At 37.0% G+C, this 16245-nt stretch overlaps 1 protein-coding gene across 4 annotated transcripts in view; it reads left to right on the forward strand.

Annotated features, from left to right (window-relative positions):
- TMEM144 (transmembrane protein 144) overlaps window positions 1-16245 on the forward strand; it is a 70058-nt gene that overhangs the window by 15629 nt on the left and 38184 nt on the right. For all 4 annotated transcript variants that reach the window (XM_001374973.5, XM_007496186.3, XM_007496182.3 and 1 more), the window contains 3 exons: window positions 4989-5111; window positions 8468-8567; window positions 10979-11059. In XM_001374973.5, coding sequence (XP_001375010.3) covers window positions 4989-5111; window positions 8468-8567; window positions 10979-11059 — 304 coding nt within the window. The remainder of the gene's footprint in view (window positions 1-4988; window positions 5112-8467; window positions 8568-10978; window positions 11060-16245) is intronic.

The following is a 16245-nucleotide window of genomic DNA, read 5'->3' on the forward strand; positions in this document are numbered from 1 at the left end:
AAGGCATGGTCCGCCCCTGTTGTTTAGCTCCGCGGAGATGTTCAGCGCAGCCGCCCCAAGTACAGCTCCGCTGAAGAGCTGGATTCTCCAGTGAAACCGCCCTGAGACGTTTTTTCCTGGCAGTCCCCAGGTCCCAAGGACCCTGGAGTGCCCCCCCCCCCCCAGACAGAGACGTTCCCCACTCACTCGCTGTCCCGGTGAGCACTCAGGTAGCTCACTCTGGTTTAGTGGGGGAGGTGGGGTGGGGGAAGGGCGGCTCAGTTCACTTTTCTGTGCAAGCTTTTCCTCCTTATTATAGTGTGGAAATGTTCAAACCCCACGTACCTTTGCCTCTGTGGGGTACTGGGGAGTCCTTCTGTTCCTCCAAAGGTGATTTTATGCTCCTTTGATGTAGTCTATTTCGTTCGGTGCCGGGGAGAGGAAGCGTGTGGTGTCTAGATTGCAGCCATGATTACCCGGAAGTCCTGAGGTATATTCATTAGCACTGATTTCTTAACAAGTGCTCCTAAAAATGCCCAGGTTTTTTAAAAGTTATTTTTTTAATTCAGTATCTAACAGAATGGAAGGGGAAGTTGTTTATTGGGTTACCTATTTGTATATTTCTTTAGTCTCTTCATCACATATCATGATATCTAAATACCTCAATTAATATTCCCTTCATGCCTGCTATTTTTAATGGCAACTGATTTCACAACATAGCTCAGTAGCATTCACCCACTCCCTTTGGCCTGAGTTTAAAGTGCTCTTCATCAGATCAGCAAATCACTAAGCAAATATATTCTTGCCCAGCCATAATTAGATGTATTCTTAGACTGGCCAAGAATCTTTAATTCCTCTATCTTGAGCCATGGATCTTAAAGCAAATACCATTTTCTGATCCCATTCTCTTAGTAAATGGTTTACTTTCAATACTATGCTTTCTTTTCTTAAGTCCCTACCACCAATTGAAAGTAGTGGGGAAAAGGCCATCTGTGTACCCAGATCATTCCTCATCTAGGGCTTTACTGCCCCCTAGAGAACCTTTCTAGGTCCTAATATTGATATCATTTATTCCCACTTGAATCATCAGAAGTGGAGATTGTTCTGGGAGTTTGAACAAGTCTCAGAAGACAATTCCTAATGTGCCGGATTCCTGGGGTATGAGGACATCCTAATGTCTAGTGTTAGTCATGGGAGGTCAACATATGACTAACTCAGCATCCCTAAGAAGGGAATCACAGACTCCCAACATATATACATACATACATATATATATGTTTTTTTTCCTCTCTGTGACTGGTGATAGATGATCTCATTCCTAGCAGTCTCTGTGGTTCTTCCTTTTCATTTTGTAAACAAACAAAAAAAGCTCCTTTCTAGGGATATCAAGATCAACCAAGAAGAAGGTGAGGGGTGATCTGGAAAGAATCAGATGTTTTATATGTAGCTCCACATCCAGAGAAGTTCCTCTTTCTTCTTGATTTCATTTGTATAGACACAGCATTGTGTACTGGGACAAATGATATTTGAGTTCAGGAAAGACCTGGGGTGAAATCACTCCTCTGACTTTAGAAGCTATGTGATCAAGGACAAGTGAGCCTCAGTTAACGCATTTGTTTAAAAAAAAATGGTAGTGGGAAGGAATAATACTACTTTTAATAGCTACCTCACAGGGGTATTGTTTGGGTCCAATGAGAACATGTAGAGTATTCCAAAAAGTCTTAGTATAGTTTTAAACTATTAAAGCTTAAACAATTTTTAAACTTTAAAATAATCTATTAAAATCAGTAATACTTATATTTTTCCACCCTTCATATTCAGAATAATTGTAGATCACTTCCTCCTCACAGTCTTTTTCCACAGAATTTCGAATTGAAAAGAACCTCAGTAACTGTTTTTCTCTCTCTGACCCATACCCCAAAAAAGAATCTATACCAAAACATTCTCCCAAAGTGAAGTTAGTCAGTCTTTACTTAAAGATCTTTGATCAGAGGGAATCTGCTACTTTTCAAAACAGCTCATTCCATTTTAAGATAGCTATAATCATTAGGAAAGGTTTTCCTGACATCCAGCATACATTTTTCACTGCAGCTTGCATTCTTGACTCCCCATTTTGCCCTAGGGACCAAGCAGAACAAATTTGCTACTTCTGTCATATGACAGTCTTTCAAATACCTGACTACTTCTATTATGTTGAGTCTCCTCTACTTTAATCTAACAGTCCATACTTCCTTCTATTCTCTCTTCTATGGAATGGAATCAAGTGTTTCACCATCCTGGTGGATCCCCTCTTGACTTCCTCCAACCTTCCAAATATCTAATACACAGACCTGACTACAATATGCTCAAATATGATCTCAACAGGTGAGTGTTGCAGGATTACTACATCCTCATTCCTGAAACTCAGCCTCTTAATGCAAGTTAATATTGATTTTAGCCACAATATCTCATTGCTGACTTATACTGAGCTTGCAATCCATTTGTAAAGCCTTAATTCTTTTCCAGACAAACTTCGGTCAAACTCTGCTTTCCTTGTATTATAAGCATGACATTTTCTTGAAATCAAACAAAAGATGCAATGTATATTCCTATTAAATTTCATTTCATAAACGGCAACCCAGTATTCTAGGAGGTCAAGCCATTTCTGGGTCTTGTCATAGAATATATCAGCTATCACTTTTGGCCTCATATCATCTGAAAATTTGATAAGGATGCCAAGTATGATTATTTATGTCTCTGTTAAAAATGTTAAATAGCATTGGGCCAAGCACAAGACTCTTGGTATGCTCTACCAAAGAAGTAAAAGGATAAGTATTTTATATAACACCTTCCATGTCCTGAGGGTAAAATCCTAAATGCTTTTTACAAGTATCTCATTTGATCCCAAGAACAACCCTGCAGCTAGTTGATATTATTATCTCCATTTTTTTAGTTGAAGAAACTGAGGTTGTGATTTGTTCAGGATTATTTGAATTCAAATCTTCCTGACTACAGGTCAGGCACTCTATCTATTGGGAAACCAGCTACTTCTAGACTGCTAGTGACATCCAGGTTGCTTGACAACAATCTTTCAAGTTGTTATAGAATCATTAGTAACTATTTAGCTCACCTTTCTCCATATTTTCTGTAAGAATAGCAGAAGATACTTTATCAAGACATTTTTCTAAAAGCCATATATACTTTACAGAATTTTTCTAATCTGACAATCAATTTATTATTGTTCTGTTTATTAATGAGCGTAGTCAGATGTGACCTGTTCTTGAAAAAACTCTTCTGTTACCCATTCTAGATACCCACTAACCATCTATTTAATATTATGTTCTGGAGCAATATTGGCTAAGCATGCCTGCTGGGCAGGTACAGGAGGAGCTGCTCCATTCACCATCTTCCCAGTGCCTGAGGACATTTTTGCATTCCCCACCCCTCTGTCCAGCCACCCAGAGCAAGCACATCCTTCCTCTGCTTTCTAGGGTAATATGGGGGTTCACAGGTAGCTTGAAGTTGCAGTTTGGGCACACGAAATTGAAAACCTTCAACAATGCTGCTATAGAGACTGCAGACAGATGGGGAAAGAGTTGGCATTAGAATAGAGTTGGGATCAAGCCTTTCCTCTGACACACTAGCTGCATGATCCCAAGCAAGCCATTTATCAGTCAGTGATGCAGGCCACTCAATAAGACTGGAAGTTTGGGATCAAGTGCCTACTTGCCTTTAGAAGAGAAAATTCATCACCAAGACTTGCTCTCTAAAATGATGAAATTAAAAGTCTGGTCAAACAAATTATTAAGAATAACATTTTCTAAACATTTCACAGAAATGAAAGTCAAAGTCACTGGTTTTAGAGTTTATAAATGTTATTCCATTGCCATTTTAAAAGATCAAATCATGTCTTTTCACATCTTATGGAACCCCTTCTGTTCTTTGTTTCCCAACCTGGATCATTCCTTTTATCCTCCCAGAGAACATTTTCCCTGATAAACTGGTGAGTAGAGAAGCATTCTTCGAACCCTTTCACCTCATATAAGAGACAATTCAATTTGTACCCAATAAACTCGTAGTTTGTGACTGAACAGATCCTTCTGTTTCCTCCATAGGCAATCTGGTAGAGTTCTCTATTTCTCTTCATATTTAATGAGACTTACATCCTTGGTTTTCATTTACTTCTGTACATTCTATACACCATTCCTTCTGCTAAATTAGGACCAAATTGCCATGTCTCTTTATTGCACTATGGCTCTGTACCATTTATAGTTAACTTATCTTTTTCTACCACATTAATTGATTGATAACTAGTTCTAGGGTATAAGCAGATTTCTAATAATTATAGCCAATGAGTACAATAGTCTATAATCAGTCATTATCATTGATGTAGTTTCTCAGTCAATTTCCATCTCATTCCTTTTCTTCTCTTCTTTCTTCAAAGTTGGGCAAAGATTTACATTACAACTTATTTGCTTATGGCTCTAGCTTCTCTCTTTTAAGTGGACCTTTGGATGAACTTTCCTATCTCATTTGAAGTATTACTTTTACCATTTTTACCAAATAGTGGGGGAAATCCAAAGGAGTATGGGAAATCCTCAGGAGATGTTTCCACCTGCCTACCCCTTTATCACTAAAATACCCAAGTCTGCTTAGAACTTAGAAAGTATATTTTCATTTTTAGGAGATCAACTCCCAGCTTTTCACAATGTCCTATCCCAGAGACAATTAAAACAATTCAACTATATGTGCTTACTTACCCTAGTAAGAGTTCTATCAACATGGGCTTTAGGAAATTGTGGTAGATTCTTGGTATCAGTTTTCTTTTGTAGGTAAAGGCACCAGGATGATCCTAACATGAAAGTAGAGAATCATTCACTAATTTCTTGTTGTTAGAAGTAATCTAATCTGCATTGCAAAATTCATAAAGAAAGAAAATACAAGTGTCCTTCCCATAATATCTCTAAATATATATACCTAGTAATATTGAGATGTGAATCACTGAAAACAAATTATTGCTTTATTGTCAGGAATGTTTCTTCAGTGGATTCTCTGCACTGCCATATGGACAGTTTCCTTAGTGGTCAATCTGTTACTCCATTGTCCCAAGTTTTGGCCCCTTGCAATGCTTGGGGGTTTCATTTGGGCCACAGGTAATGTATAGAATATCTTTTATTATTTAAAAAACTATGACTAAAATAATGTGCATTCACCTACTTCTATACTAAGTAGATTGTCATTTTCTTCCTAAGCAATAAGGAATTATTAATCCAACATTTTATTAATATTTAAGAACTATTTTTATAAATATATGCCTCCATAAATATCATTAATCAAAACAGGAAGATATTTTCTATCCATGTTTTCAATTTTCAGTATCTTAATTAGATTAAAGTCAATCTTCTCCACCCAAGCTACCCAATGCCAAATTGTTCCTTGATTCAATTCAATTCAATTAGCATTTATTATTGCTTCTAAATTATTCTTACAGTAGGTTCTGTGTCTAAAAAGACTAGTGGAAGCCAGGTAGTGCCATGGATAGAGTGTTGGACCTGGAATTAGGACGATTTGAGTTCAAATTTGAATTCAGATCCTAGCTCTGTGGCTCAAGGCAAGGCACTACATCTGTCTTACCTTGGTTTCCTCATCTGTAAACTGGTGATAATAATATTACCTCTCCCCCAGAATCATCAAAAGGATAAGATGTTATAATATTCATTCATAAAACATTTTGTCAACCTTAAAATACTATCTGAACTATTATCATCATTCTTATTCTTGTCCACAGAAAGCTTATATTCTACTGTTGAGATAACAGCAAATCGCAGATTGGCAAATATGATGCATATACAAACTATATAGATACAAAGTATTTATAAAGCAATGTTACACCAAGGAGGGAAAAGCACTGATAACTCCAAGGCTCAGAAGAAGTCTTGAGTTGGAGACAATAGCAATAAGCAATAGCTAACATTAATATTTGCTAAGTGACAGGCACTTTACAAATAGTATCTCATTTGATTCTCACACCAACCCTGTGAGTTAGATGTTATTTCATTACCCATTTTATGGAGGAAGAAATGGAGATAAACAGAGTTTAAGTGACCTACCTAAGGTCTTATAGCTAGTCAAAATCTCAGGTCAAATCTGAACTTACATCTTCCTGACTCTAGGTCAAGGAACTCTATCCACTGTACTACTTGGCTTCCCCGAATAGTAAGAAAGTGAAGAAAGCCCAGAAAGGAGCTAGCCATTCCAAAAGGCACAAGGGAGGAAAAGAGCATCCCAGACCCAAAGAAATGCCTGGTAGAGTTCTATACAGAAAGACTATCCTGGAAATGCCACCTCTCCCACGCTCCCTCTGGTCTCTCATTCTTACTCCTTAGTGACACTTTGTAAACTAGCTTTCCCATTCTGAGAGAGCATCCTCTGAGACAAGACACCAGCAAGTGACCAGATTAAAAGCATCCCTCTTCCTGTCTCATCAATGATACTTACAGAACTGTTGTGAGGAGCAAGTGAAAAAATGTATTAGTAAAGTGTCTTGTCCAGTGCCTCACACATATCAAGCAGGTCCTTAAAGAATGCTCGTTTCCTTCTTCCCCTGCCTCTGCCCTTTTCTGTGAGCACCTGCCCCTTTTAAAGTCTAGTAATGATGGGAAGTAGAAACAGTTGGTCTTACCATTCCCAGGATCAGTCCTGGCTTAGGATTGGAGAGAATATTACATTTACCTAATATTTCAAGGTTTCCAAAGGCCATTCCTTATAATATTTATAAGAGGCATAGAAAGTTGTTTTCCCCATTTTATAGATGAAGAAACAGATTCCAAAAGTTAAGCAACTTGTCCAGAGAAAGAGTCACAGAGGGACCAAATTCGAATTTAAACCAAGCCTTTTGGGCTACCCAGTTTTATATGTGGTATATTTTTTGGCAAATTCCCTCATACATCATGACTAAACAGTATCTCTACTATTAATCTTGCTGATGCCTGAAATTCCACAATTAGAGCTTCATTTATTTGACTTAGAAAAATGGGATTTTTGCTGTTAGTCAAGAAAACTGAGAAGGCAATTCTTGAAAACACATCTCAGATTCTTCCTTTGGCAGGAACCTTTTCTTACACTTCCCTTCTCTCTGCCTAAAGTAACCTATAAAACAATTGTTTATACACGTTTCTGTGTAAATGTGGTTACCTGCCTCCAAAACAATGCATGTTTCCTGAAGGTAAGAATAGTTTCACTTTTGTTTTTATGTTACTGTTGCCCAATAGAGTGCCTGGCACATAGTCAACAATAAATACTTACAGAATGAAGTGAATTGAAAGGAATGGAATGGAATTCTTTATCAGAGAATGTTGACACTCTAAGACTGAGGTTCTTGACCTTGAGTCATGGATTCCTTTGGAAGTCTAGCAATGACTAGGAACCTCTATTAAAACAATGTTTTTAAACAAAGAAAAACCGCCTAACATTACCAAGGAAACCAATAATATTGAAATACTTTCAACATCCATTTTTTAAAGTTCATGGACCCCAGACTAAGAACCATTGCTCTAAGGGCTCCTATAAATCATATAGTTCAACCCCCTCTTTTTACAGATGATAAAACTCAAAGGAGAAAACTGAAATGACTTTCCTATTATCATCTAGTTAATGAGAGAGTGAGGATTAAAACCCAGGGCTTGGAGCTTTAGTCAGGTACACAGTAATGAGAAATGATCACATTCTTTTCTCAGGACAGGTTTTGATCAAGAGAAATGTAGAGACAAAAAGAAGCAGCCAAGGGCATGCTGACCTTTATTCACCTTGGTATGATTGGCAAGGGATTTTCTCATGGGCTAGTTCTATTTCGAATAGTTCACCTCAAGGCAAAGAGCCTCAGTTTCCTCATCTATCCTATGAAGAGGTTGAACTGGCTGACCTTTCAGATTTCCAAGATTTGTTCCTGCTATAAATCTGTTGCAAGCTGACAGGCAATGGTTTTATGTATGTGAACACTCCTGTCCACATGTTCCTGTCCAGTTCATGACTCTTCTCTAACTACTGGTCTGAGAATTGTGTGCCCTTCAGAAAAATTGTGATACATCCAGAGTCCGAGGGGCTTTTTGGATACAAACCCTCCCCTGCAGCCCAATTTACCTCAATCTAAAAGCACAGCCAGCATAAAACCACCACCATGCTCAGCATCAGCAGTGCTTTCTAAAAATAGCATGTGCCTGAACAAAGGCACATGCCAAGGCTGAAGAGTATTTCGGCAGCTTGCTGAGGAGCTCTGCCCAACATTTTCTGCAAAATATCTTGCTTTGAGAGTCTTGCTTTTGAACATTATGACTTTAAAATGTGTGCAAAAGAAATATGCAATCATTAATAAATGGGGGGGGGGTATGTGCCAAAGGACTGGGCGTAATCTAGGCAATGAGTTGCTATTCATTTTAAATTAAATAGAGTTTCCTTCTAAATATATCTTTATGGTAGTAAAGACTGTTTTCCCATGATTTTTCTCTTGCAGGTAACATCACTGTCGTTCCAATTGTTAAAACAATTGGTTTAGGCCTCGGACTTTTAATCTGGGGATCATTTAACTCTCTAACAGGCTGGGCAAGCTCAAGGTAACCCAATTCAGACAGTTGTCATTAGCAGCCAACCCTTATTGAGCTCCTCCTCCTCTGGGCAAGACACTATATTAAACATTAGGGATACAAAAGAGGTTTATGAAACAATCTTTGAAAAGGCACCTCCTTCCCTCCCTTTTTTTCATTAAACCTGTCTTTGAATCAACACTGAATTTCAAAGCAGAAGATCAGTCAGGGATAGGCAATGAGAGTTAAGTGACTTGCCCAGGGCCACACAGTATACATTCTAAAAATTAATATTCAATACTCCAAGTAAAAGGTAGGAAGTGTCTGAGGCCAGGTTTGAATCCAGGACCTCTTCTTTCTGGCTGGCTGTCTCTCTACTGAGCCACTTAGCTGCTCTCTTCCTCCCTTCTTTGTGGAGGTGAGAGACTATGGATATATGTAAATACTCAAATGATTCAATTGGTTTAGTTGGCATGTTGGTTAGTTTTAATTAACTGCTCCCTCACCGCCTCTCTTTTTAATTCCTTGATGTATATAATATACCCACTGGGTAAGAGAGGGACCAAAAAATAATACCTGTAGAGAGCTTCACAAACTTTAAAATACTTTGTTAGCTTTTATTATATTTGAAAAAAGGGGGAATCCAAAAATAAAAGATAATAATTTTTTGTCCTGGACTCCTTTTACAGTCTATCAAAGCCTAGACCACCACTACCCAAAGTAAGCATGCAGAAAAGATACAGGGAAACAAAGGAAACCAATTAAATTGAAATATAGTCATCAGGAGCCCAGATTAAGGGAATTCTGATCTAGTTGTATACCCATAACCCTGAGCAAGGAGTAAGAGCACTAATTCTAAAGTTGGGGAGCCTGGGTTCATGTCTCACCTCTGCAACCTCAAGCAAATCGCTCTATTTTTACCATCTAGAAATAGAGATTAGAACAGATCACTTGATAAAGTCTCTTCCAGCTTCAGATCTGATCCACAGGCCCTTTCAGTACTTCTAGGCAAGACTCTTCAGATTTTAAGTTTCAACCTGATACCCAGCCAGGTCTTTCTAGAGAACACCAACCCTATCCATCCCATTTGCACACATCCCCTCCTTCTCCCAAGTCATGAATCAATGCTTCCAGAAAGAGAAGAAACATAATAAAAGAAGCTAGAGATAGCACCAGAAATCTTCACAGCATCTAGCCAAGCTTACTGCTAATTTTGGATTTAATCTTTATATTGAGAAAAAAATTAATTTAAGATTTTAAGTTGCAAACAAATTCCAGTTCTGTTGTCATTCAAGAGATTTTTAGCATCAAGATTTCCTCACAATGATGAAATTACAGTAATCATTAAACAAAAAAAAATGTATCCTGTCTCAGAATTCATTACTTATACAATCCTATGATTTCATCACTCTTATTATTATTGTCTGGCACATTGTTTATTGCCACATCCATCCTCATCCATGCACTGGGACAGCAAGATGGTTCAGTGGATTGAAAGCCAAGCCTAGGAATGGGAGGTCCTAGGTTCAAATTTGACCTCAGACACTTCTGAACTCTTTGACCTTGGGCAAGTCACTTAGCACCCACTGACTAGTCCTTATTGCTCTACTGCCCTGGAATCAATATACAGCATTGGTTCTAAGACAGAAGGTAAGAATTTAAAAAAAAAATTAAAACATATATTGGATGTACTTGTCAGAGCATATACCCTACTGATCTTGTCTCTGAGCATCCAGGGATACACAGTGTGTCATGATAGCAGGACTTTGGCAGAGTAAGACATTTATGCATGTATTTTTGTATGTGTATGTATGTATATATCTGTGTATTTACAGAAATCTACATACATAAATATACAAAATTATATATACAGATCCCCATGATCCTATATATATAACCTAAACATACATATACATCTATAGACAATGTATACACATACCTATCTGCATATATGTAAGTGTGTGTGTGTGTGTGTGTGTGTGTGTGTAAAACCTGTATATAACCATTGTGACAGGACAAATTTCAAATGAGAGGTACAGAGGAGTAAGCCATACCTTAGGAGAAAAGCATTTTTACTTAAACTTTCATTATAATTTTAAAGAAAACTCACTATCATAGTAACATTTAAAATTTGCTCAAGTTATGGGAAAGAATTATCTCTGTTAGTGTCCATTTCACAAGATTAGAGCCTTAGTTGCAGATGGGAGGTAGGATAGACTTTTCTACCTTTGAAGTCTTCCTCCAAAGTCTAATTGAAGAATTTTTTCATAAAACCAGAGCCGCAGCTGGGGAGGGGAGACTAGGCATATCTTCCACATGGAAGCCTTCTTCCATTTTCTAATGGTGGTAGAAGGGTATCCTAGATCCTCAAAAGTTATACCAGTGAAATGTAAGCTTTAAACCTAATCCAACTATGTTGGGTTTTTTTTTTAATTTTTCAGATTTGGATGGTTTGGGATGGATCCTGAAGAGGTATCAAGGCCCTTGCTAAATTACATTGGAGCCGGACTTTCCGTGATAAGGTACCCATTTATTTCTATGTCCTTCATTTTTGGGCCATCAGATATTTTCATAGTTGATCCTGGCAGGCAGTGGTTTAAGTTCTGAACTTGGAATCAGAAGGACCTAATTTCAAATTCTTCCTTAGGCATTTAGCCTCCTCAGTCATTAGTAAAATGGACAGAAAAATATCACCTGGCTGAATAAATCATGGCATTTGAATGCAATGGAATATTATTGGACTGTAAGAAATCATGAAAGATAGTTTCAATAAAACATGTGGAAGCCTATATGAACTGATACAGAATGAAGACACCAAAAACAGGAAAACAATTTAAACAATAACAATAACTTGTGCAGACAAGAAACTTTGAAAGACTTTAAGAACTCTAATTAATGCAATGACTCACCAGTTACAAAGGGCTGCAGTTGTACCATGTTATCTATGTCCAGACAGAGATATGATCAACTCCTGATATCGAATAAGATATATTTTTGACATGACCAGAGTGGATTTTGTTTTGCTTGAATACACATATATGTTTCAATAATTTTGTTATTCTTTTTATTGATAAAGTGGTGGTGGAAAGAGAGGAAATTGGTTTTCTTAATAGAAAAAAATTAGATGTGATTTTTAGAAAGTCAAAATAATAATAATTAGAATAAATAGAAAATCACCTACCTCACTATGTTGTTGTCAGAATTAAATGAGATAGCCTATGTGCAAATCTCTGTGCAAATATTAGTTTATGAAGAAAGGAAGAAGAGGATAATGAACTTATGGGTTAAGAAAAATCAAGTCCATTTATCAAAGTTTTACAACTATCTATGTGACAAGTGTGGAGAGAGCCCATATGGGAGTCAAGAATACCTGGATTGCCTGTCTCTGATGTATATAATTTCTTTTTTTTTAACTCTTACCTTCCCTCTTGGAGTCAATACTGTGCATTGGCTCTAAGGCAGAAGAGTGGTAAGGGCTAGGCAATGGGGGTCAAGTGACTTGCCCAGAGTCACACAGCTGGGAAGTGGCTGAGGCCAGATTTCAACCTAGGACCTCCCATCTCTAGGCCTGACTCTCAATCCAGGGAGCTGCCCAGCTGCCCCCATGTATATAATTTCCATGACATCCCATGTACCATAATCAGGGCACTTAAGCTCCCCTTGTTCAGGCAGCTCCCCTAAAACTTTTAGTTGCAGAATAAACGTAGATCTCTCTCATCACAGGACTTTTCCTCATTGGAAGTCTCCCATACCATTGAAATTGCAAGAAGAGAACAATGTTTTTCCTATCACTATAGCTATGAAAAATTGATATGGAATAGTTTATTCTATGACTATTACTCTCTCTCCTACTTAAACAAAATGTTTCTTATCATTAGTCCTTCTCTACTATCCAGACCCACAATTTCTTATCTATTTATCTGCACTTCACACAACAAGCCCCAATTCTATCCTAAGCCTACCCATCTACTCCTCTGAGCACAAAAGCACTAAATCTGAAATTGAAGTTTGATGACCCCTTAAACCTTTTTCTGACTGTTTCTAATATAAGAGCAACCATCCCTAAAAAGGGGAATATATATATATATATGTAGAAAATGCATATATTTTTATAAATGAATAAAAATTTAGATGAATTTCAATTGAATCTATGGTGATGGATCCTGGCTTTCTTGATCTTAAAACAAGTTTATGATTTTATGACTTTCTGTCATCTGCACTACCCAGAAGCCAGCCTCAGCCTTGATTTAGTAGATTTAAATCCACGCCTACTTGTAACTTATTTTATCCTTTTATAAACTGTGCCCAGAGTCTCTATTTCTCAGACACTGTTCTTCTATAGTCTCTCCTTTAAGAAAAAGGAGACCTAATCTTATCAAATTTAAACCAAGGCTTCCTATGCATCTCACTGAACAGCTCCCTCTCAGATGTGCTTTCCTTTAAGATTCTCACAGTAGCAGAATGAACAAAGAACCAAATGAAGCACATACTGGGACTGAGATGACCCAGAAGCCTGAGAGTCCTCATCTCCTTCCTGGAGCCCCCACCATAGGAAAAGTCAACACAAATCTGCAATGTTACTCATGCCTTCCACCAGTGACTGATTCTAGCTTCCAAAGGCAGCCCTTTGTGCATTATCACAAATTAGCTGCTATATAGTAAACAATCAGCAAACATTTATTAAATCCCATATGTTATAGCAACTAGGTGTGCAGTAGCTAGGATAAGGGGCCTGAAGTCAGAAGATTCATTTTCCTGAGTTTCAATCTGACCCCAGATACTAGTTATATAATCCTGGGCAAATCAATTAACTCTATTTGAATCAGTTTCCTCATCTATAAAATGAGTTAGAGAAGAAAATGGTAAATCACTCCAGTATTTTTGCCAAAGGGAAAAACAAACAAACAAACATAATGGGGGTGAGGAAGTAGGATTTGACTGAAAAAAAATTTCTATATCCTAAACATTTTACTAAGCAGAAAGCCTACAAAGGGGAAAAATAAACCAAAAAACCAACCCTCCCCACCAAAAAGAAAAAAAAAATTACCTCTGTCCTCAAGGAACTTACTTTCTAATGGTTAAGATAGCATGGAAATAATGATGTACAAGATAGATACAGAATGGACAAAGGGTAATTTCAGGAAAGTAACTAGCAGCAAAGGGAATTGGGAAAAGCCTCCTGTAGCAGCTGGGATTTGAGCTGGATATTGAAAGAAACCAGAAAAGGTGAGGAGGGACACCATTCTGATATGAGGGAGAGTCAAAAAATCATGGTGTTGGGAGATAGAGGTGCAAATGCAAAGGCTGTGGAAAAGAATCAAGTATGAGAAGACTGAAGGAGTAGAAGTCAGGTCCCACAGAGCATTTTATAGTTGATCCTGGCCACAATAACCACTGGAGTTTGCTGAGTATGGAGGGAGGTGGGGTAATGAGATCAGATCTTTGTCTTAGGAAAATCACTTTGAGTTGGAGTAGGGGAAAGAGTCCAGGCAGAGAAATGAACCAGAAAGCCTGGGCAGTAGTACAGAGGTGAGATGCTAAGGGTCTGTATTGGGGGTAGCAGCTATGTGAAGAGATGGAGACTTATAAGAGAGCTGTTTTGAAAAGAGAAATATTAAGACTTAACAATAGAATGGATTTGTGAAATGAGTACAAGAAGAGTCCAGGATGGAAACCAACTAAAAATCATGGCTTGGGACTAAGCATTATGAAAACAATCACTTTCACATTTCTATATTTATATTTTCAGTGCTTAGCACAAGACAGGCAATAGGACAAATAAATACTTATTCACTGATTGATTCTCCTTTAGTGTTTGAATGGTTAATCTGGAGACCAGTAAAACATACCTTACAGTTTTAGTGTGGAAATGAGAAGAAGTGGATGATAAAACCAATTATTATTTTTTTTTTGGTGCCTTCAGACTCTCCTTTGATAATCTCCAGTATTCAAATTTCTGTATTGAAGAATAGATGTCTAAGATCCATGCCCTCTGTATCATGAAATTTTAACTTGGAATGAAAGAAAAAGAAAGAAGAAAAGAGAGAGAGAGAGAGAGAGAGAGAGAGAGAGAGAGAGAGAGAGAGAGAGAGAGAGAGAGAGAGAGAGAGAGAGAGAGAGAGAGAAAAGGAAGGAAGGAAATTAGCTTCCTTTGTAATCTTAAGCATATTATTCATTTAAAGATATTTTGAGAAGGGTTCCATAAGCTTCACAGACTACCAAAGAGATCCACATATACACACACAAAAAGGTTATAAAAATCTCTATTCAAGATTGTTCTAAAGCACTGTCTTTCTAGCAATTTTTGGAATCTATTTTTGTGCCACAGACTGAACAAACTAGGTTTGTTGCTTTGTTGTTTTTTGTTTGTTTGTTTGTTTGTTTTTTTGTGAAATCATTGTTACATAGATTGAGGAACATTAGGGGAAAGCAACCAAATTCAGAGCAGAAAGACTTGAACTTGTTTGATGTTTGATGTCTTCTTACAATTTTTTTTCTTATGACCTTACCATCACTGACCTTTCCTATGTCCTGTGAAATCACATTTTTAAAAGTTAGATTAATCCTGTAACATGTACTTCCTCTTTTCTATCTACTATATTTGATAATATTTTAATTGAAATGTTTCTAATACATTTGTGGCAGATTTCTTGGGGAGGCATTTTTTTTCTTTTGACTCAGAGAATATAGATGAAAGGGGATTCTAAGATAAAAAAAGAAAAGAAAAAGGTACAGGTTTTATGATGAGAGAGAAATATGTTGACATGAGAAATGAAATTAGCAAAGTGATCTAGAAAGTAGCAACTACTGACCTATATATCTATTTCCCCATCTTTATAACAGTGTTGTGAGAATATTCTAAACCTCTTTGAGGACATTTTTTGAGGACATTCTTTTAAAATAAAATTTTATTGATTTTTATGTTGACTAGATTTCTCCTGTATCTCTCCTCTATTTTTATCACAAAGAATTTTTAAAAGAAATAAAGAATTAGAGTATGAAGAATTTTTAGAAATCAGTAAATTGATCAATATATTGAAAAGTTGGAAGTTATATACAATGTTCCACACCAATGAACCTTTACAAGGAGATGGTTTATTTTTTGGAGAGGGGGGTGTTCTTTATAGTACCTCTTTGGACCAGAATTGTTTTTTATAATTTCACAAAATTGAGGGAATTCTTTATGAGGTTATTGATAGGCAACAGGCAGATGATATTAGAATACAGTAGACTCTAGTGCTGCCATTACTCAAATGACTGAAATATATGGAGAATGTAAGACCCCCTGGACATTTTTTTTACTATGAAAAAGTATTTAGCTTAGTAAAGCAAAATTCCACCTTAAAAGCATTTATTTTCCTAGAGAGTATCTTCTGTCCATATATCAAATTTATAAAGAGTTTTTGAAAGATAAAACAAAGGATCCAATCACATTCATGATCATCAATATTAAGAGAAGCATAAAACTCAGAGACATATGATCCTCAGAGGGGTTCACCACTCTCATGGAGGAGTTCCAATGCAAAGTTAAAGTTAAAGTCAAAGTTAAAGAGGGATGGTTATGTCCTTTAAAAATTCCTTATTTACCAATGACTTCATAAAGACAATATGAAGTTCCAAAACATTGAAAAAGTTTGGCCTAAACATTCAAATGAGAAAAACCATGGAGATTAAAAAGTCTATTGTCCATATTCTGCCATAAAATTTG

Source organism: Monodelphis domestica, chromosome 6, assembly GCF_027887165.1.
Source record: "Monodelphis domestica isolate mMonDom1 chromosome 6, mMonDom1.pri, whole genome shotgun sequence".
NCBI classification, from domain to species: domain Eukaryota; kingdom Metazoa; phylum Chordata; class Mammalia; order Didelphimorphia; family Didelphidae; genus Monodelphis; species Monodelphis domestica.